The sequence below is a fragment of the Dipodomys spectabilis genome, unplaced genomic scaffold (genome assembly GCF_019054845.1).
Source record: "Dipodomys spectabilis isolate Male_0828 unplaced genomic scaffold, ASM1905484v1 ptg000317l, whole genome shotgun sequence".
Taxonomy (NCBI): domain Eukaryota; kingdom Metazoa; phylum Chordata; class Mammalia; order Rodentia; family Heteromyidae; genus Dipodomys; species Dipodomys spectabilis.
The window spans coordinates 1,366,075-1,388,328 of NW_024870994.1; the positions used below are offsets into that span (position 1 = coordinate 1,366,075).

Consider the following 22,254-nt stretch of genomic DNA (forward strand, 5'->3'; position numbering starts at 1 on the left):
ACATGAGGATGAAGAGGAAGCAGGCTTACTGGAGCTTTTAAAGTCCCAGATTTGTGATAATGCTGCACTCTACGCACAAAAATATGATGAAGAATTTCAACGGTACCTGCCTCGTTTTGTCACAGCCATCTGGAACTTACTAGTTACAACAGGCCAAGAAGTTAAATATGATTTGGTAAGATGATGGTGGAGACAGTCAAGAGATTCTTTCCCTATGTATTTACTGTAGATGAGCTGTTTGGTTTTGCTTTTAAGATATTCTTATTTTTATGTTTTGTTTCAGTTGGTAAGTAATGCAATTCAATTTCTGGCTTCAGTTTGTGAGAGACCTCATTATAAGAATCTGTTTGAGGACCAGAACACGCTGACAAGTATCTGTGAGAAGGTTATTGTGCCTAACATGGAATTTAGAGGTAATTATGGCCAAGTATGAAGGTTTCAGTTTTTAAAAGGGTGTTAGCATAAATTTCTTGTAACATGCAGTTGAATGTCATTACTAAATGAAACTTACGAATCAGATTATTGTAAATCTGCTTCCAGACAGGCAGGAAAGAAATTGTGGCTTGTGTAGAAGGCATGTGCTATGCAGAGTTCATTTAACAATATTTGAATAAGACTTAAAATGACCCAATGAATCTGGAAAATACAGGTTCTCAAATTAGGATAATTTTAGTGGTTTCTTTTGTTTGGTTCAATGTTTCACCAAAATGAATAGCTGTTTTGAAATAGTTGACTTCAGAATAGGCGATTTTTACATGCCAAGTTGAAGGCCACTGCGTTTGTGTACAGGTCAGGATCAGGTGTTCATATCCATCCCTCTTCTCACAGTCATGAGGGCCAGTAGTGAAGAGGCTCAGGCTTCCTCCTGGGATGCCAGGAGGACATTAACAACAGTATAGTGTGAGATTTTGTTTACATTCATGGAGGTTGTCTTCATCTAAGTATTGTCTGCTCTGTTTTGTTGTTGAAATGACTTAACAAGTGATGATTATAGGGTTTTTTAAATTGTTTTTTGTGGGTCATGGGGCTTGAACTCTGGGCCTAGACACTGTCCCTGAGCTCTTCAGCTCAAGGTAAGCAAGTGCTCTACCACTTGAGCCACAGCGCCACTTCCAGTTTTTACTGGTGGTTAACTGGAGATAAGCGTTTCCTTCCCAGGCTGGCTTTGAACTGCTATCCTCAGATCTCAGCCTCCTAAATAGCTAGGATGACAGGTATAAGCCACCAATGCTTGGCTGATAATTGGTTTTCTTGTGTTCTGCTCCCTCCTCTCCCCCTTCCCTGTTCCAGTCCTGAGGCTTGACTCAAGGCCACTGTCCCTGAACTTCTTTTCCTCAAGACTAGCACTCCACCACGTGAGCCACAGTGCTACTTCACTTCTGGCCTTTTGTGTTTATGTGGTGCTGAGGAATTGAACCCAGGTCCTCATGCATGTTAGACAAGCACTCTTCCACTAAGCCACCTTCCCAGTCCCTGGCAGTTCTTTTGTTTTCATTGTTCTTATCTGACAAAAAGCTTTTAACAGCTGGAGTGAAAGTTGATTTGGGGGGGGATACTGTCTTATGTCACAACTGTTTGATTTATCTAATATCTTTTCATGGTGTATTAGCTTCTCTAGGGATGATTAAGAATAAAGTAGTCATGGATGGGAAAGAATGCTGTGAACAGCATTTCTATGCTCTCATGTACTTAGATGTGGAGTGACATGACATGTCTTTTTAATGGGTTATTTTAAAATATCAACTCTGCAGCTGCTGATGAAGAAGCATTTGAGGACAATTCTGAAGAGTACATAAGAAGAGATTTGGAAGGATCTGGTATGTATTTTGCTTTTGTAGCTGTGGCTCTTGCAAGCCAGTTTAATGTCATTCTCTTTCTGGTAAATAGGAAAAGTGGAGACTAGGATCAGAGTAGTTTCAGCTGGTTGCCGGTGGCTCACTCCTTAATCCTAGCTACTCAGCAGGCTGAGATCTGAGGATCACCATTCAAAGCTAGCCTGGGCAGGAAAGTCTGAAACTCTTATCTCCATTAAACCACTAGAAAACCGGAAGTGGTGCTGTGGCTCAAGCGGTAGAGTGCTCGCCTTGGGCCAATGAAGAGCTCAGGGACAGCACCCAGGCCCAGAGTTGAAACCCCGAGGCTTTTTTTTTTGGGGGGGGGGAGGGGACCTGGGAAGGTGGCTCAGTGGTAGTGTCTGGGTTCAGTTCCTCAGCACCATATAAGCAGAAAAAGCTGGAAGTGGCACTGTGGTTCAAGTGGTAGAGCGCTAGCCTTGAGCTGAAAAGCTGAGGGACAGTGCCCAGGCCCAGAGTTCAGGTCCCACGGACCAACAAAAAATAAAAAAACAAAAACTTTGAGGTTTGGATTTTGTCCTTAGCATTGCAAAAAAAGCAGGGAGGGAGTCAAAACATACTGTCTTAAAATTTTTTTAATTGTTATTATAAAGGTGCTATACAGAGGGGTTATAGTTACGTAAGTCAAGTAATGAAAGTTTTTTGTTTTTGTTTTTGTTTTTTTTTTTTGGGTCCGGTCGTGGGGCCTGAACTCTGGGCCTGGGCGCTGTCCCTCAGCTCTTCAGCTCAAGGCTAGCGCTCTACCACTTGAGTCTTGAGCCACAGCGCCACTTCCGGCTTTTTTTTTCTGCTTATGTGTTGCTGAGGAATGGAACCCAGGGCCTCATGCATGCAAGCAAGCGCTCTACCACTGAGCCACCTTCCCAGCCCCCCTTCCTTGCTTTATCTCAGTTTTTCCCTCCTGTCCCCACTCATAGGTTGTATAATTCATTTCCAACCTGGTGTCTGATGAGTACCACTGCTGCATTGTTCACCCTCTCTCCTGCCATTTTTGTGCCCCCTTTCCCCTCCCCAAGACAGATAAATGAATAAATAAGGCAAAAAGGTAAAAAAATAAAAAACAACCACAAAGCACAAAACCTTGTTTCCATTTCCTGGAGTTCATCTCCCAAGTGTATCCTCCTTTCTTTCTAATGGCTGAATAAACTTCCATTGGGTATAGGTGCCACATTTTTTTGACTCATCTATTGGAGGGCATCTGGGCTGTTTACATAACTTGGTTATTGTGACTAGTGCAGCAGTGAACATAGATGTGCAAGTGATGTTCTAAGTAGAGGTCCAGGAGTGGTATGGCTGGGTCATAGGGAGATCTATGTTTAGATGAACCTCCAGACTGCTGTCCAGAGTGGTTGTACTAGTTTACATTCCCACCTACAGTGCAGTAGCGTTCCTTTCCCCCCCCACATCCCCACCAACATTGGTTGTTTGAATTCATGATGTTGGCCAATCTAACTGGGTGAGAATGGGATCCTAGTTGTTTTGATTTGTGTTTTCTTTTTTCTTTTTTTTTTGGTCGGTCGTGGGACTTGAACTCTGGGCCTGGGCGCTGTCCCTCAGCTCTTCAGCTCAAGGCGAGCACTCTACCACTTGAGCTATAGTGCCACTTCCGGTTTTCTGGTGGTTTATTGGAGATAGGAGTCTCACGGTCTCTCCTGCCCAGGCTGGCTTTGAACCGCGATCCTCAGATCTCAGCCTCCTGAGTAGCTAGGATTACAGGCGTGAGCCACCAGCGCCCGGCTGATTTGTGTTTTCTTTATGGCCAGGGATGTTGAGCATTTCTTCATATATTTCTTTACCATTTTTATCTCTTCTGAGAAGTCTCTCCTCCTTTGCTCATTTGTCTTATTGTTTATGATATTTATATGACCTTCAGTTTGTTTCTCATTTTGTGTTTCTTACATGGAAAAACATTACCTTCATCATGTGGCTGACAGCCATCAAATAATTTGGAAATTTCTTATGAATTGGTTCACTTGGTTGATGGTTGTTGTTGGTTTTTTGTTTTTTGTTTTTTAATGTTGGTCATGGGGCTTGAACTCTTGAGCCTGGACACTGTCCTTGAACTCTTGAGCTCAAGGTGAATGCTCTACCACTTGAGTCATAGCACTACTTCAGGTTTTCTGGTGGTTTACTAGAGATGAGTCTCACAGACTTTCCTGCCTGGGCTTTGAACTGCCGATCCTCAGATCTCAGCCTCTTGAGATAGAGGATTATAGGTGTGAGGCACTGGCACCCAGCTTGATGGTTGCTTTTTTATCACAAGAAATTTTTTGGGGGGTGGGTGGGGAGTTTGGTTTTGGGGCTTAAACTCTTGGCCTGGGCACTGTCCCTCGGCTCTTCAGCTCAAGGCAAGCACTCTACCACTTGAGCCACAGCGCTACTTCCGGTTTTCTTAAGTGGTTTATTGGGGATAAGAGTCTCATGGAGTTTCCTGTCCTGGGCAGGCTTTGAAATGTGATCCTCAGATCTCAGCCTCCTAAGTAGCTAGGATTACAGGTGTGAGCCATTGATGCCTGGCTTTCCCAAGAAATTTTGTGTATGTGGACATGCATGCTTGTGCATGTATGCCAGTGCCAGGGTTTGAACCTGGTGCATACGCTCGTAGCATACTATCATTGAGCTACACCTCTAGTTCCAGCTTTTTGCTGGTTAATTGAAAATAAGTCTCATATTTGTCTACCTGAGCTGACTGAACTGATCTTCAGTTCTCAGCCTCCTGAATAGGTAGGGTTACAGGTATGAGCCACCAGTGCCTGGCCTCAAATGATCCTTTTTTATTTTATAGATATTGATACCAGACGGAGGGCTGCCTGTGACCTGGTCCGGGGATTATGCAAGTTTTTTGAGGGACCTGTGACAGGAATCTTCTCTGGTTATGTTAATTCCATGCTTCAGGAGTATGCCAAAAACCCATCTGTCAACTGGAAGCACAAAGATGCAGCCATTTACTTGGTGACCTCTTTGGCATCAAAAGCCCAAACACAAAAGGTAAATATTTTCTTCCTGAAGTTGGTAACCGTAGAATTCAAAATGACATAATCTATCTCTGATAATGCAACCTTTTAATTCTGATCAGAATTTTTATATTTTGCAAAGAGAACTAATGTAAATGAGTTTAGCACTTGTTTGTTAACTAATACTATTGTTACTTTAAAAGAGGCTGTGTAATTTAAATTTAATTGACTTAATTTAAACTTAGCTGTTCAGTGTAGGGACATTCTCTATTATTTGATAGTGTTGTATATGTGAAGAATTTCTATTTGAAGTGTTTATCATCACTTTTTAGTGTGGTACTCTAACATGCTTAAATTTCTGATATGTGTAATGTATACAGATGTTTATTTCATTATCTGTATTTTACCCTGTTATAAATTTGCTTTTCAGCATGGAATTACACAAGCCAATGAACTTGTAAACCTGACTGAGTTCTTTGTGAATCATATCCTCCCTGATTTAAAATCAAGTAACGGTGAGTTTTTGAAAGTTACTTTATATAACTTACAACACTATTTGTGTAACTTTTGTATTCTGTTTACAGTATTGGGATTAGAACTCCAGGGCATTGTGTTTAAGGCTGGTGCTCTATCACTTGAGCCATGGCTGTAGGCTTTCTTTTGCTAATTATTTAGAGAGTCTAGTAAACTTCTCTGCCTAGAGTGGTCTTGACTTAGGGTCCTCCAGCTAAGATCATATAGGCATGAACCATTGGTGCCTGGCGATTGTTATCTGCAGTATAATACTATGAAATAAATAACATGACAAAAGTAGAGTTACTATGGTACTTACAAAACTGATTTCTGTCCTCCTTGCTTTTTTTTTTTTAACAGAATTAAATGTCAAATGACTTCCTCAGTTCTTTCCCAGTTGAGATTAACTTTTTTGGTGTTACTGGGGTTTGAAACTACTTTTGATAAAGAATGTATTGCTGCTTGTCATTGGTCACATCTTACACCTATAATCCTTCCTGCTCAGGAGCTGAAATCTGAGGATAGCAGTTCAGAAGCAGCCCAGGCAGGAAAATCCATGAGATACTTTTTTGTTGTTGTTGTCAGTGGTGGGGCTTGAACTCTGGGTCTGGGCTCTACCATTGAGCTCTTCAGCTCCCAGCTAGAGCTCTACCATTTGATCCCACCACACTTCTGGTTTTCTGGTAGCTTATTGGAGATAAGAGTCTTCCCGCCGCCGGCACCTCCCCCCCCCCCCCCCCCCCCCCCTCCCCGCTGGCTTTGAACAGTGATCCTCAGATCTCAACTTCCTTAGTTTAGTAGCTAGGATTACAGGCATGAGCCACCAGTGCCTGGTGGCCATGAGACACTTAATCTCCAGTGAACCACCAGAAAACCAGAAATGGCACTGTGGCTAACCTTGAGTAAAAAAGCACAGGGACAGTGCCCGTGCCCTGAATTCAAGCCCCACGACTGACCAAAAAACTGGGTGCAGTAGCATTTATCTGTGACCATCCTAGCTATGTGGGAAGTGTAATAGATTGTTGTCCAGGCTGGCCCCAACATATGAGATTCCCTTTGAAATAAAAAGAGGCGGGGTGCAGCTCAAGGGTTGAATGACCATAGCAAGCTCAAGGACCTCAGTCCAAACTCCAGCACAGCCAAAAATGAGAAAAGTGTTTATTTGGGAAGAAGGGCTAGAAGACAGTGTGGTGTGAGCTATATATGTGTATAATCAATATATATTTCTATATTACACACATACTCTAGTTCCTAAAATTTATATTTTATACAATCAGCATTAAGCATAGGATTATGTATGCTTAAAACATATATAATAATATTATGGTGAAAGTTAATAAACAGTAGCCCAAGCCTATAATCTGAGCTCCTTGGGAGATGGACACCATTGGAACCCAGCCCAGGCAAAAAAAGAATTTGCCAAACTGGTTGTGGCAGTGTGTCCTTCATTCCCAGTGACACAAGCACAAGTGGGATGGTTGCGGCTGTGCCCACCCAGGCAGAAAGCAAGACCCAGCTGCAAATGAATCACAGCAGCCAGGCACCGGTGGCTCAACCCTGTAAGCCTGCCTGCCCTGGAGACTTGACCATCAGGGTTCAAAGCTAGCTTGACAGAAAAGTCAGACTCCATCTTCAAAAGACGAGGCAAGTCCGTTGCCAGTGGCTCACTCCTGTAATCCTAGCTACTCTGGAAGTTGAGATCTGAGGATCATGGTTCAAAGCCAGCCTGGGCAGGAATTAACCACCAGAAAACGGGAAGTGGTACTGTGGCTCCAAGTGTTACAGCACTAGCCTTGAGTGAAAGAGCTCCAGAAAGAGTGTCCAGGCTCTGAGTTCAAGCCCCACAACTGACAAAAAAGGCAAAACAGAGGGCTGAGGGCATGATTTAAATGGTAGAGCACCTGCTCAGCAAACATGAGGCCCTAAATGAATCACCAGTGCCACAAAAAAAAAAAGTAAAAGAAGATTCTCCCTACCCCCACCCCCAGCCCCTTTCTGGGACTTGAACTGCAGGGCGCTGTCCCTGCACTCTTCAGCTCAAGGTGAGCCTCTACCACTTGAGCCACAGCACCACTTCTGGTTTTCTGATGGTTAAGAGATAAGAGTCTCACAGGGACTTTCCTCCCTGGGCTGGTTTTGAACTGCAGTCCTCAGATCTCAGCGTTCTGAGTAGCCAGGATAACAGGTTTGAGCCACCGACGCCCAGCGGAAGACATTTTAAATGTGTTCCTTATATAAAGTATAAAAATAATAAACAAATTAATCTTTGTATTTGAAAAGAAATTGAAGGATATTTCAAAGTACTTAAAACCTGACAACCATTTTCTGTTTATGACACTGCTCATCTAGATTGATACTTCTTTTGTAAAACAAAAACTTGGTATGAAAATTTTATATATACCCATAAGTAGGTAATGTAAGGAGCTTTCTTTCAGTTCAAGTTTTTTTTTGTCAGTCACGGGGTCTGAACTCAGGGCCTCAGCACTATCCCTGAGCTTTTTCAAAGCTAGCTATCTACCACTTTGAGCCACATCTGGTCCTCTAGTGGTTAATTGGAGATAAGAATCTCACTGACTTTGTTGCCCAGGCTGGCTTAGATCTTAGCTTCCTGAGTAGCTAGGATTACAGGTGGGAGCTACCAGCACCTGCTAAGAACCATTAACAGTTAGTGGGTGCTCAGTGTATTTTCCTGCCACTGCTTAAGGAGCGTGGTCTTAATTTAAATAGCTTCAATTTAGAGTGGCTTCAGTTCTGGGAACATATTACAACATGGTACAAGTCAATTACACTTTGATGACTTGACATTTTGGTTACTGTTTACATCTCTGAAAATGTTGGTAGTAACAGTTTTAACCACTTAAGTAACTATGATTTTTTCTTTTGAATAGTGAATGAATTTCCTGTGCTTAAAGCTGATGGCATCAAATACATTATGATTTTTAGGAACCAAGTAAGTGGCTTTTTACTTGTTTTAGGGCACTTAGGAGTTCTCCTGCACAGCTTCTCCACCAATCCATTGTGCAGCTAGCTCAGATATCACATCTTATAAAAACATTGTATTAAGTTTCTGGTTTTGTCAGGCTGGAAATTAAATCCCAGACTTCACACAGTAAGCAAACACTGTGTTTTGTGTCTTCTTCATTGAACCTTCATTGAAGGTTTGCACCCAAGCAGCTACATATTGCTGGTGGTTGATTATGTTTTCAGTTGCCTGTTTTACAGGAAAGATGTTTCCTCTAGCACTGTGTGTTGCTCATCACAGAAATCATTGGAGGGTTTTATTCTACTTTTGGCCTCACAGAAGTTATTTCTTTACACATTGCCAGAGCTGGAGGCCTGATGAGGCTTGGGTCAGTTTATTTGAAGCCCATTATCTGGGTGCTAAGGATCTCACCAGTGGTGGTTATTGGCTCTATGCTTTTTCATTGGCAGAACTAGGAAATGTATTTAGAAGAAAATCAAATAATTCCCAATTAACTTGAATACTGTTAAGGATTTTTCTTTTCTTCATAGACATCTTGTACATAGTTTAGGCTGGCCTCAAACTTTTGAACTTCCTGCCTTAACCTCCTAGTGCTGGGATTTATAGATATATGCCACCAAACCAACTTTCCCCGCCCCCATTTTATTATTATTTTACATGATCAGAGGCTATCATTATACCTTTAGGTTCTTCCCCTACCATGCTGGCTTTTGTTTAACTTTTTTTTTTTTTTTTTTGATGCTGGTACTGAGTAGATTGGGACAGGATCCCACCCAGGAAATGGGCCTTGATACAATAGTATTAACTATAACTTACTCAGTTGACCAAAGCTTTCAATTATTATTATTTTATTTGGAGTGGGGGATGTTGTGGGTGTTGTGCCTTAGCTTTTTTGTTCAGGCCTGGTACTCTACCACTTGAGCCCTAGCTCTCCTGGAATTTTGATGATTAATTAGAGACAAGACTTGCATAGACTTCCTACCTGGGCTGGCTTCAAACCTTGATCCTCAGATCTCAGCCCTCTTGAGTGGCTAGGATTATAGATGTGAGCTACCACTGCCTGACTATTTTTGTGTTAGTTCTGAGGCTTGAACTCGGAGCCTGGGTGCTGCCCTTAAGCTTTTTTGCTCAAGGTTAGTGTTCTGCCACTTGAGCCAAAGCTCCACATTTGGCTTTTTGGTGACTAATTAAAGATAAGAGTCTCACAGACGCTGACTTCAAACTAGGATCCTCATATCTCAGCTTCTGAGTAGCTAGGACTACAGGTGAGCCACCAGCACTTGGCTTGCTTTACTTTTTTTTAATGTGTATATAATGTATAACTTACTTGATTTATAGTAAGATAGATATACATAGTTTCAAAATAACAATATTTTAATATCACTAAATATGCCTTTGTTGTCTATATACTTAGAATATTATCCCATTAGGTAAATAGAGAAAAAAAATGCTTAAAATAACTTAAATTTATCAAAAGTATGATTCTTTTTAAAATTTCTTTATTGAAATTAAGTGAATACAAATAAACTTAACAATATTGTGAGATACTTAGCTAAAGTCACACAAACACATTTTAACCATCACAAGGTGAATTGTCATTATCATGGTCTATAAAGGTTGTGACCTGTACAAACTTTGATTGATAAATTCTGTCTGCTTCATAAAATTTTATGGTCTGTTCACATGTCCGTAAGATTTTCCCCTGCTCATAGTGTTATGTTCAGAAGAATTAGAAAAGTGGGTGGGAATGGATTAATTGAAGATGGAAGTTTTGATTGCCTAGCAATATTATCTACTGTTATAACAACTGGAAAAAGAAGATGTGTTAAAAATCAACACACTGCTGGGCGCTGGTGGCTAACGCCTATAATCCTAGCTAATCAGGAAGCTGAGATCTGAGGATCATGGTTCAAAGCCAACCGGAGCAGGAAAGTCTGAGACTCTTATCTCTAGTGAACTACTAGAAAACTGGAAGTGGCACTGTGGGTCAAGCATTAGAGCTCTGGCCTTGAGCTGAAGATGCTGAGGGACAGCGCCCAAGCCCAGAGTTCAAGCCCCATAACTGACCAAAAAAAAAAAAATCACACACCATCTCTTCTGATTGTCTTTTATTTAGAACATGTACATTATTGTATTTTTCAGGTACCAAAAGAGCATCTTTTAGTCTCTATTCCTCTCTTAATTAATCATCTTCAAGCAGAAAGTATTGTCGTTCATACATACGCAGCACATGCACTGGAAAGGCTGTTTACCATGAGAGGGCCTAACAATGCCACTCTGTAAGTGTTTGATTCTAAGCAATTTCTAGAACATGTAGCTTGGGATGAGGGGTATACTTCATTGTCAGATTTCTCTGGATTTTTCAAATTTTCAGCATTAGTTAAAAAAAGCAAATGTATACTGTATTCATTTGTATTTTCATTCCAAAAGAACTTGAAGCAGGTTGCCAAAATAGACACTTGTAAGATGAGTAAATAGAGCTGTGTGTCAGTGGTCCTGTAAAGAAATGGCTCGTTTCATTTGGAGTGTTCTAGCTGTCAAAACGGGGATTACGGCATTCATGAGGTGGCGATTAAAACAGAGGTCAGATTCTCAGCAAGACTGCAGCTGCCATTTTCCCATGGAGCCGTGTGCTCTCCATACTCCTAAATGTCACGCCGCTGATAGAAATTCTCTGGCCTAGCCCAGTACGTGACTGAAGTGTGCAGTGGGGGTCTGTGTGTTTCTCAGGCTGTTCTTCACAGAGTTAGTTCTGGAAACTGGGCTCTGAGTAGGAGACAGAAAACAGTTCTAGGTTCTTTCTTCACCAAGAACTTAAGGCACAGAACACGCACAGGCACTTAGGGGCTGAAAGGACATCCTTTGAGCTGAGTTCAGCCGGGACCTATGTTGAGGCTGAGAGTATGGTGCCTACGGGAAAAGTAGATGGTGGAGATCCTGAAGCTGGGGCCCTTGTTGGTGACACCTGAGAACCAAGGATAACCTCTGCAGTCTTGGTGATGTTGGGTTCACCTGGGTTTTGTTCACCTGACTAGGAGCTTAACGTGAGCACATGCAAATAGTGACTTTCCTAAGCTGTGTGCCAGCTGTCGGTGGTGGGAGATGGCTTGTTTCACGCCAAGAAGTGTGATTGGTAGTGGCCAGGGTATTCCGCAGGGGCAAGCTCAGGCGGTAGTGACTGAAAGCTGTTTTTTCATCTATAGTTTTACAGCTGCAGAAATCGCACCGTTTGTTGAGATTCTGCTAACAAACCTTTTCAAAGCTCTCACACTTCCTGGCTCTTCAGAAAATGAATATATTATGAAAGGTAGGCCGTTTCCCTGGTGAACAGATCATAACCAAGTGTCTAACCTCAGGTTACCGAGGCTAAATACTCTCCAGTTGTATTTCAGGTGTGTAGTTCACCAACCAAATGTTGTTTGTCAAGAATTGCATAGGTTTTGTTATTTTTAAGTGAAAAGTTATGGTTTATGTATTGCTTGTTCTCTGAAATGTTTTGTGTTAGCTTGCTACAGAACCCTTGTAGCCCACTCATTTTTTTCCTTTCCTGAGAATGGAGATTAAATCATACAAAAATGTTTGTTGACCGCTGCGCTGGGGTGTGGAAAAGTGTAGAGCATGTAATTGACTCCACCTGCTTACCTGCCGTTAGGGTCATTTGCCAGGTGCTGTGTTAGTAGGTTCCTGTTGCTCAGTCCAAGAGCCGTCTCGCATCCCAAAAGCCTAGAGGAGTGTCTGGGTGGCGAGAAATACACCCCTGGGGTGTGAGACACATGCGTGTACTGGGATGTGCGGGTGGCTTTCCCACACACAGGGCAGCCAGCAAGTGTGTGGTTCCTAGGGTACCCAAGAAGGCACGGTGTCATTCTTCTCTGTAATACCGTGTGCATGTTCTTTACATGGTTGGACTAACTCATCCTCCATCCCTCCTAGCCTGGGCCTGGGTCAGGGAAGGGTTTCTCTAGCAGTGTAGGGAAAGGTAAGTGGGAGTTTAGCTCCTGAGAGGGTCAGGGAAGGGTTTCTCTAGCAGTGTATGGAAAGGTAAGTGGGAGTTTAGCTCCTGAGAGGGAAGAGAACGGTGCACATTCACTAAGCTTGGTGTTCTGCTTAGTCAGCACTCACTCTGGGGTTGTGAAAGAAAACCATCCTCCATTTCGCTTGCAAATAGATTTCTCTTGCCAGATATTTCTAGGTACTAATTAAAGTGTTTTTACAATAGGTGACTTTATACATACTTCAATTTTTTTTTCTTGGGTGCTTAATCTGGGGGAAAATGAGTAGCTGACATTCTTCTTCAGTTTCCTATGGATTGAGATTGTTTCTTTTAGACCAAGGCTAACCATTTTCTGCCTATGATTTTTGCGAGAAAGCCCTGAGACATGTCCTTCTCTGCTGCTCAACCTTGTCAGTTCACCTCACCCATTTGCTCCCTAGTCCTCTGCGTGTTTGTCATTGGCTCTTTATAAATTCCATAAGCTTTGGGCCTTCCAGAAGCACACGCTGTTTGCCAGTGAAATTTTGTTGCTAACCCCTCTCCTGATTTTAGACAGAAGGGAAATTGAGGTTATTTTTAAATTGAAGTTATTTAAGCATCGTTAAATTGTATTTGATCAGTATGTTTTGTCTCTAGTCACTGTTTCTTTGTAAAGTTTACCAAATGCTGTTTGTACTGTTTTTGTATTTTATAGCTATCATGAGAAGCTTTTCCCTCCTGCAAGAAGCCATAATCCCCTACATCCCTACCCTCATCTCTCAGCTTACACAGAAGCTCTTAGCTGTTAGTAAGGTAAGGGCTGACTTGGAAGGTGTGCTTGCTTTTCACTTACTCCATACAATTTCCGCTCTGGAGGTGGGCCGTGCCTGACTCCATCACGTTCTCCCGGCACTGCCTACAGTGCTGGCTGGCTGAGAGCCCGTTGGGCAAAAATACATTGTACAGCTCTGGGAGATGAAGCTTGGGTAAAATTTACAAATTTCAAATAAGCCAGGCACTGGTGGCTCACACCTGTAATCCCAGCTACTCAGGAGGCTGAGGTCTGAGGGTTGCAGTTTGAAGCCAGCTTAGGTAGGAAAGTTTATGAGACTCTGATCTCCAATAAACCACTCAGAAAAAGCTAGAAGTGGCACAGTGGCTTAAGTGGTAGAGCTTGAGAAAAAGAATCTCAGTGGTAACACTCAGGCCGAGTTCAAGCCCCAGGACTGGCAAAAAAAAAAAAAAATTCAAATGGAGTTTCCTGTGCTTGGAGGATGGGTATTAAACATACTACTAGTTCACTGGTTTTGATGCTTTCCCCCTCATTGCAAAATATATATCTACTTTAAGTGTGTTCTAGAGAGGTGTGTTTTGGTTTAGATATGTTGTAGTCACTGAAATTATCAGAATAGTTAGTGGCTTTGTTTTAAATTTCAGAATCCAAGCAAACCACACTTTAACCATTACATGTTTGAGGCGATTTGCTTGTCCATAAGAATAACCTGCAAAGCTAACCCTGCTGCTGTTGTGAACTTCGAGGAAGCTTTGTTTCTGGTGTTCACTGAAATCTTGCAGAATGATGTGCAAGGTAAGCACCAAAGTTGCCTTCCCAGCACTGGGATGGAACTGCAGGGGGTCTGCAGTGCTCTGCTCAGCGCAGCTCAACTCAGAGCTGCTCTGTTGTTGCCTGTGTCAACAGAATTCGTCCCATACGTCTTTCAAGTGATGTCTCTGCTTCTGGAAACACACAAGAATGACATCCCATCCTCCTACATGGCCTTATTTCCTCACCTCCTCCAGCCTGTTCTCTGGGAAAGAACAGGGAACATCCCAGCTCTCGTGAGGCTCCTGCAGGCATTCTTAGAGCGCGGGTCCAATACAATAGCAAGCGCTGCAGCCGACAAAATTGTGAGTCTGGCTTCTTTGGAAGTAACTAGGAATAGAAAATTATAGTTTTTTTCCTCCACTTAAAATAATTAAATTCAGCCGGGCGCTGGTGGCTCACGCCTGTAATCCTAGCTACTCAGGAGGCTGAGATCTGAGGACCACAATTCAAAGCCAGCCTGGGCAGGAAAATCCCTGAGACTCTTATCTCCAATTAACCACCAGAAAACCAAAAGTGGTGCTGTGGCTCAAGTGGTAGAGCATTTACCTTGAGCTGAAGAGCTCAGGGACAGCACCCAGGCCAGAGTTTAAGACCCAAGACCAACAGAAAAAAAAGGGGGGGTGTCGGGGAGGAAGTATTTGAATTGCATAGCTTTTTTGGGGGGGGAGGGGGGGTCAGTCGTGGGGCATGAACTCTGGGCTTGGGCGCTGTCCCTGCACTCTTCAGCTCAAGGTGAGTGCTCTACCGCTTGAACCACAGAGCCACTTTCAGTTTTCTAGTGGTTTTATTGGAGATAAGAGTCTCACAGACTTTCCTGCCCGGGCTAGCTTTGAACCGTGATCCTCAGATCTCAGCCTCCTGAGTAGCTAGGATTACAAGCATGAGCCACCAGTGCCCAGCGTGTTTGCATAGCCTTTAGTTCGTATTTACTTACTTTTATTAGCATACATGAGTCATGCATGTTGGGGGCAAGGCTTACTGTGACATTTCCACCCATGTGAAGTTTCCTGATCAGCCTCACCCCCTAGGGTGTCGCTCCATCCTTTAGAAGTTACCATTTGTCTATGGTAGAAATGGAAGTAACAACCACATAGTTCAATTTTACGAACTTGAGTGGCTTATTGTGACTCTGTCCAGTCTCCCATATTTCAGATAAGACTAAAGATAGAGGCTGATTATTCATTATGGATCATTTTTCAGGACAGATTGATTATGTCTGTTGAGCTTGGGAGGGTGAGTTTGGCTTCCCTAACTTGATTATCTGCTGTGTTTTGTTGTAGCCTGGATTACTGGGTGTCTTCCAGAAGTTGATAGCATCCAAAGCAAATGACCACCAAGGCTTTTATCTTCTCAACAGTATAATAGAGCACATGCCACCGTGAGTCTCACACAACCTTGTACATTGAAACAGGCATTCACAAAGTGAATAAGTACTGAATTTATATTGTTGCTTTTCTTCAATTCTTTAGTGAATCAGTTGATCAGTACAGGAAACAAATCTTCATTCTGCTCTTCCAAAGACTTCAGAATTCCAAAACCACAAAGTTTATCAAGAGTAAGTAAATCACTGTGTTTTCATAGCAATAAAGAAGGAAAGCTAAACCCCTAGACTTCATTTACAGATAAAGTTTTTATCAGTTATAAATGTTAGAAAGGTATCTGAAATACTTTTAGATGTTTGTAGTCTCAAATAATAAATTAGTTTCTAAATGTAATGTGTCCCCAGGGTTGGTTGGTGTGTCTATTTAATTTCAAAAGAAATAATGAGGGTCTGGGAATGTGGCCTGGTGGTAGAATTATTGCCTAGCATGCATAAAGCCCTGGGTTTGATTCCTCAGTTCAAGTCCCAGGACTGGCAAAAAAGAGAGAGAGAGGACTACTGGGTGGCTCACACCTGTAATCCTTCTTAAGAAACTGAGATCTGAGGGTCATGGTTTGAAGCCAGCCCAGACATGAAAGTCTGTGAGACTCTATCTCCAGTTAATCACCAAAAAGTCCAAAGGGGAGCAGTGGCTCAAGCAGTCGTGCTAGACGCAGGCACAGAAAGCTGAGGGACAGTGTCTAGGTACTGAGTTCAATCCCCAGGATCTGCACGCAAAAGAAAGGCATGATGGCTGGGAATGTGGCCTCGTGATAGAGTGCGTGCCTCGCATACATGAAACCCTGGGTTTGATTCATCAGTACCACATGAACACAAAAAGCCAGAAGTGGTGCTGTGGCTCAAGTGGTAGAATGCTTGCTTGAGCAGAAGAAACTCAGTGATAGTGCCCAGGCTGAGTTCAAACCCCAGGACTGGCAAAAGAAAAAGAAAGGCATAATAATAGCGATACAATTCAGCTCATGTATAAAGGTCTAACAATATGAGGGCAAATTGTGTGTGCTTGTTTTCTCAGAAGGCGGCAGGTATGACGCCAGAGCTGGTCAGTGGGCTTCGGTGGGAACAGTAGTTCTCGGTGAGGTCAATTCATTCTCTTGACATTCTGCATTTTTCAACAGGTTTCTTAGTCTTCATTAATTTGTATTGCATAAGATACGGGGCACTAGCCTTACAAGAAATATTTGATGGTATACAACCAAAGTAAGTTTGTTTTTTGTTTTTGTTTTTAAAAGCAAAGGTATTTTAAAATACTTTTAAATTGTTGCATTTTATTTTTAAAAGGAAGACCTTTTGTTTGTTGGTTTTAAAGTACACCAGCGGTCTTACAGGTGATTTCCTGGTTCTATCTTGAGGGGAGTATCTGTATAGTTCGGGGACTGTTTTTAGGTGTAAGTTGTAAAAGCAAGATCCTGTGATCATGATCGTTTTCCCAGCTCCCAGAGCTAGCCCACTCTCTGCCTTCCCTCCACAGCCAGTGTGCACTGTGGCATGGCAGGCAGTCCATTGTGTTCTCCGTGAGCCTGCCTTGTTAGGCCAGCAGAAAGAGTCTCTCCAAATGGGATACTTGGGGACCAGTAAAGCTTTGCTTTTGATTTACCCAAATGTATGCACAACGGCCATGTGGTACCATCTCCCGTTAGCAGGGGAAGGTAGGACACCTCCTAGGGAAAAATTCTTTAGGGAAAGATAAAGCCCTATTTCTGAATAATGTCCCCAAACATTCCAGATTAGCTAAAGTAAGAATTAACCAGGGGAGGCGGGGGCCTGGGAAGGTGGCTCAGTGGTAGAGTGCTTGCCTCGCATGCAAGAGGCCCTGGGTTTGATTCCTCAGCACCACATAAGTAGGGGGGAAGAAAGCCGGAAGTGGCGCTGTGGCTCAATTGGTAGAGCGCTAGCCTTGAGCTGAAGAGCTGAGGGACAGCGCCCAGGCCCAGAGTTCAGACCCCATGACCGGACCCAAAAAAAAAAAAGAGCTGAGGGACAGCACTCAGGCCCAGAGTTCAGGCCTCATGACCCACAAATTTAAAAAAAAAAAGAATTAACCAGAAAATACCAGATTGTAGAGTTCTTAGACGTAGAGAAGACTCACAGCCCCTGCCAGTAGGGTCTAAATTGACACCATTTCTAAAGAGCAAAATTCTGGCCAGAAGAGGAAAATAGGATTTATTGAAAGATAAACGCTTAAGGATTTTATATCATGTATAACTGTAAAAATTTTACAGGATCTTTGCAGCTACCGGGATGGGATAAGGTTCTTTTCTCCTATTTTCTGGTACTGAGTTTTGAATCAGGGCCTTGTACTTGATAGGCAAGTACCTACCATTTGAATGCCATGCGTCTACCATTTCTGAATAATTTTATCTCCAAATAATTAAAGAAGCAGTTGCATTGATGCACTTGCTTACTACTTACAGGTATACATGTGAAGATGGACGGGAAGTTTATAATCGAGAAATACTTGTGTGTATTCCTGGATGGTGGGATAATAGGGGTTTTGTTTAATGAAATTTAATGAAGTAAAGAATAAGTTTATTTGAATGGGAAAGGAAAGAAGCATTGAATTTCTTTAATCGTTTTTTTAAAAACCGTAGAACCCTGGCCCATATGCATATGTGCACACATGTGTACGTGTGTATACATATGCACAAAGCAGCTATACAGTCTACTGAATCAAGACTGGCATGGTGGCTTATAACTATAATCCCATCTACTCTAGATACAGAGATGGAAGATCATGGTTTGAGGCTAGTCCAGGCAAAAAAAATGAGTAGTACCCTTCCAACAACAGGCTGGGCATGGTAGAGGTTGTAGTCATAGACAACCTTGACCAAATCACAAGATGCGACCTAAAAAATAAGGAGCAAAAAAAGTGGTACGGCTCCTGCCTAGCACACATAAGGCCTGAATTCAAACGCTAGTGCTACCAAAAGAAGAAAGATTCTCCTGAAGCAAACATTTCCAGTAACCTGAAGTGTGGGTAAGACAATGACAGAGGTTTATGAAGAACCTTCTTGTTTTGTCATCTCAGGTCTCTTCCCCTGGCCTGAAAAAAACAGCCTTTTTTTTTGGGGCGGGGGGGGGTGTTGGTCATGGGGCTTGAACTCTGGGCCTGGGCGCTGTTCCTGAGCTCTATCAGCTCAAGGATAGCACTATACCAGTTGAGCCACAGCTCCACTTCCAAGAAATAGCCTTTTTATATAATAATGCATTCCATTCAGGAGTCACTTGACTATAAATACCTATTATTTAATAGGTAATATCTACTTAATCTATTTAATATTAATTGAATTCATCTTGTTTTAATAGAATGTTTGGAATGGTTTTGGAAAAAATCATTATTCCTGAAATTCAGAAAGTGTCTGGAAATGTGGAGAAAAAGATCTGTGCGGTTGGCATAACCAAATTACTCACCGAGTGTCCCCCAATGATGGACACGGAGTACACCAAGCTGTGGTAGGTGCTCCGCTCCGCCCCTGCAGCTGCGGGGGGCGGGGCATGGCGTTCTGCAGCTGTGGTAGGTGCTCCGCTCCGCCCCTGCAGCTGCGGGGGGCGGGGCATGGCGCTCTGCAGCTGTGGTAGGTGCTCCGCTCCGCCCCTGCAGCTGCGGGGGGCGGGGCATGGCGTTCTGCAGCTGTGGTAGGTGCTCCGCTCCGCCCCTGCAGCTGCGGGGGCGGGGCATGGCGTTCTGCTCTCAGCTTCACCCCCAGAGGCAGCTTCTGCTTCTGGGCCTAGAAAGATAGTCGTGTTTTCCAGTTCTTACGGGGGAGGGCTGACTCAGAGCACGGACTGTTGGATGACAGTCTTCGCCAAGATCACTCCAGCTGAACGGTGTGTATTGAGAACCTGGGAGCCAGGAGATACGCGCATCCTCACTCCGAGTTTCTCCTTTCTCCTCTTGGCTCCACGCAGACGCCCACTCCATGCATGATCCCTTTGCGGAGACCCGCTTCCTCAGGGCTCTGCTGCAGGCATTGCTGGAGTCAGGAGCTGGGTGTTCTCTGGGCAGGCAGAAGCTCCAGTAGCCATCTTCAATCCCGGTCCCTTCTGCTCTGGAAGTCAAGTGTGGTTTTGAGAAATTCCTGTTTTTTTGTTTTGGTTTTTTTTAATCTCGCTTTCTTCCAATCCAGGACTCCTTTATTACAGTCTCTCATCGGCCTTTTTGAGTTACCTGAGGATGACAGCATTCCCGATGAAGAGCACTTCATTGACATAGAGGACACGCCCGGGTACCAGACGGCCTTCTCACAGCTGGCGTTTGCTGGGAAGAAAGAGCACGACCCTGTAGGCCAGATGGTGAACAACCCCAAAATTCACCTGGCACAGTCACTGCACAAGTTGTCCACGGCCTGTCCAGGAAGGGTGAGTGCTCGGCTGTCATGCTCCGTCTGCCCATGGTAGACCGGGGAGCAGGCAGCGGGACGTTGCTCACCAACGTTCTGATCGTCACTCTGGCATACGAGCTACCACTTGAGCCACAGCGCCACTTCCGGCTTTTTTTTTCCTTCTGCTTATGTGGTACTGAGGAATCGAATCAGGGCCTCAAGCATGCAAGGCAAGCACTCTACCACTGAGCCACCTTCCCAGCCCGACAGAAAGCTGGTTTTAAGGTTGAGGTTTTTTTCCCCCTCATATTTTGTACTAGAAATAACATTTTACCTGACTCACTTGAAGAGTAGACAAATTACATTGAGCCCAGAACTTTCTTTTTGTGTTTTAACTGCGTACTTGTACAAAGGGTTTTCAATTCACAGCCAGTCCTTCTATTTATTAGTTGTTAAAATTTATCTTTTTTTTTTTTTGGCCAGTCCTGGGGCTGGAACTCAGGACCTGGACACGGTCCCTGAGTTGCTTCTGCTCGGGGCTAGCGCTCTACTACTTGAACCATAGCGCCACTTCCGGCTTTTTCTACTTATGTGGTACTGAGGATTGAGCCCAGGGCTTCATGCATGCTAGGCAAGTGCTCTGTCACTAAGCTACATTCCCCACCCCAAAATTTGTTAGTGTCAAACTACTAATCTTTTTGTTTTCTTATGGAGAATTTCCACGTGCATGCAGCCAGCAAGCCATGTCCACCGCACTGCACTTGTGGGGCGCAGCACACCCACACCCTTGTGCAGACAGACTTGCTTTATGCCTATACCAGCTCAGACTGTAGTCCTCTTAGTGCTCCCACTTGAAAATGTTTTTTCCTGAGCTGGTCTCAAACTACAGTCCCCCGTGTCCACTTCCTAAGTAGCTAAGATCACAGGCTTGAGCCACTGCCCCTCACTTAAGACTGGTTTTTTGGGGGGCCTGTCATGGTGCTTAGATTCCGTCTGGGCGCTTTCCCTCAGCTCTTCAGCTCAAGGTGAGCACTCTACCGCTTGAGCCACAGTGCCATCTCTGGTTTTCTGGTGGTTTATTGGAGATAGGAGTCTCACAGACTTCCCTGCCCAGGCTGGCTTTGAACTGTGATCCTCAGAGCTCAGCCTCCTGTGTAGCTAGGATGACAGGCGTGAGCCACCAGTGCCCTAGACTATCCGTTCTTGAAGGTGTGAAAGCAGCTGAGTTACTTGATGCTGTGTTTGACCGTGATGAGGGACAGCTTGCCTCTCACGACCCTGTTACTCCGGGGCAGCTTGGGGGGGAGGGGGGGCGGGGGGGGGCATGGTTATGAGGACCTAAGCACCTGAGCAGGGGGAACACAACACCTGTCGGCCTCTACTCCCTGCAGGTTCCCTCTATGGTGAGCACCAGCCTGAACGCGGAAGCGCTGCAGTATCTTCAAGGATACCTCCAGGCGGCCAGTGTGACGCTGCTGTGACACTTCTGTGACACCACGTGATGCTGCTGTGACCACTTACCGCTCTTCATTGAGCGCAGGCCTGAGCTCAGCTGCTCTGAAACGTTTTTCCATTGGACATGGCACGGATTCCCTCTTGTAAGGATATTGAATGCTGCTTTGATAAGCTGAGCCTTGAGCGAATGAGGTGGTGGTGTGGTCATCACGTAAGCAGGGACTTGGCAGTGTGGAGGGACACATAGTAGCGGTGCGGTGTGGGCCATCTGTTTTGAGTTGAGCATTTGCACGGTTTGGATAATTTTACATTCTTGACGGACACTGACTGTGGAGACTTAATTTCTGTTACTAAATCCTTTTGTTTGAAGCTGTTGCTGGTTTGTATTTTTGTCCTTTGTATGTTTTGTCTGTTTAAGTTTTTATTGGAAATTTGAGAAAGTTAAAAAAAAAAAAGTGTATCTTGCCAAGCAGTGCACATTTCATAGTGAACGTCTGTAATTAGCAATAAAGCAAAGCCTAAAATATGTATCTAAGAACATCTAAGGACAGGTTTTTGGTGCTCTGATACTTTTATAAAAATGAAGAATTTCTTTCAATCTATTTCGCCCTCTGGACTCCATAAAAATCCAAATTTCTAAATCACTTAAAACTCAAGATTAATCTGTCTTGTTTTTTTCCTCCAAAGGGGATGCAGAAGTTAATATGGATTGGGCTTATTTTCTAGAACTTTGTAGCCATTCCTGGGTAGCAGGATGGCTCCAAGATGGTAGCAGGGGGGAGGGCACCCTGTAGTGGTGGCTGAGTCCTAGGGTCCCTCCTCCTGCAGGGCTGAGTATGGCAACACCCTTCTTCCCTGGGTGGGGCCTGGAGAGTTCTGTCAGAGCCATTTCATGACTTTGCCAGCAAATGCTGTTGGTTTTGACCAACACATTACTGTTCTGCCTTACGTGGTCCTTGGTGGAAGGGCAGTTAGCACGTGATGTTTCGGCAGGTTGGACATTGGCTTGCTGGGGCTGCTGGTGAGCATTTTAGCAGCTTGGGCTGGTTAAGTAGATGCCAAGGAAGCATGTCTGTTAAGAGACTGGCCTAGAATTCTCCATCCTCCTGCTTCAGCCTCCTGAGTGTTGGGATTATAGCCAGAAACCACTATACCTTGGCAAATACATCTTTAGTTTTTTGTTTTTGGGTTTTTTTTTTGTGTGCCAATCCTGGGGC

At 43.8% G+C, this 22,254-nt stretch overlaps 1 protein-coding gene across 1 annotated transcript in view; it reads left to right on the forward strand.

The window, feature by feature from the left end:
- Cse1l (chromosome segregation 1 like) overlaps positions 1–21,639 on the forward strand; it is a 35,848-nt gene extending 14,209 nt beyond the window's left edge. The window contains exons 9-25 of the mRNA XM_042702182.1: positions 8–175; positions 284–413; positions 1,752–1,817; positions 4,639–4,841; positions 5,238–5,322; positions 8,209–8,270; positions 10,446–10,582; positions 11,507–11,610; positions 12,992–13,089; positions 13,714–13,864; positions 13,976–14,184; positions 15,163–15,260; positions 15,352–15,437; positions 16,379–16,460; positions 18,567–18,713; positions 19,388–19,619; positions 20,974–21,639. Of these exons, the coding sequence (XP_042558116.1) occupies positions 8–175; positions 284–413; positions 1,752–1,817; positions 4,639–4,841; positions 5,238–5,322; positions 8,209–8,270; positions 10,446–10,582; positions 11,507–11,610; positions 12,992–13,089; positions 13,714–13,864; positions 13,976–14,184; positions 15,163–15,260; positions 15,352–15,437; positions 16,379–16,460; positions 18,567–18,713; positions 19,388–19,619; positions 20,974–21,063 (2,148 nt within the window). The 3' untranslated portion in view covers positions 21,064–21,639. The remainder of the gene's footprint in view (positions 1–7; positions 176–283; positions 414–1,751; positions 1,818–4,638; positions 4,842–5,237; positions 5,323–8,208; positions 8,271–10,445; positions 10,583–11,506; positions 11,611–12,991; positions 13,090–13,713; positions 13,865–13,975; positions 14,185–15,162; positions 15,261–15,351; positions 15,438–16,378; positions 16,461–18,566; positions 18,714–19,387; positions 19,620–20,973) is intronic.
- The last annotated feature ends 615 nt before the right edge of the window (positions 21,640–22,254 follow it).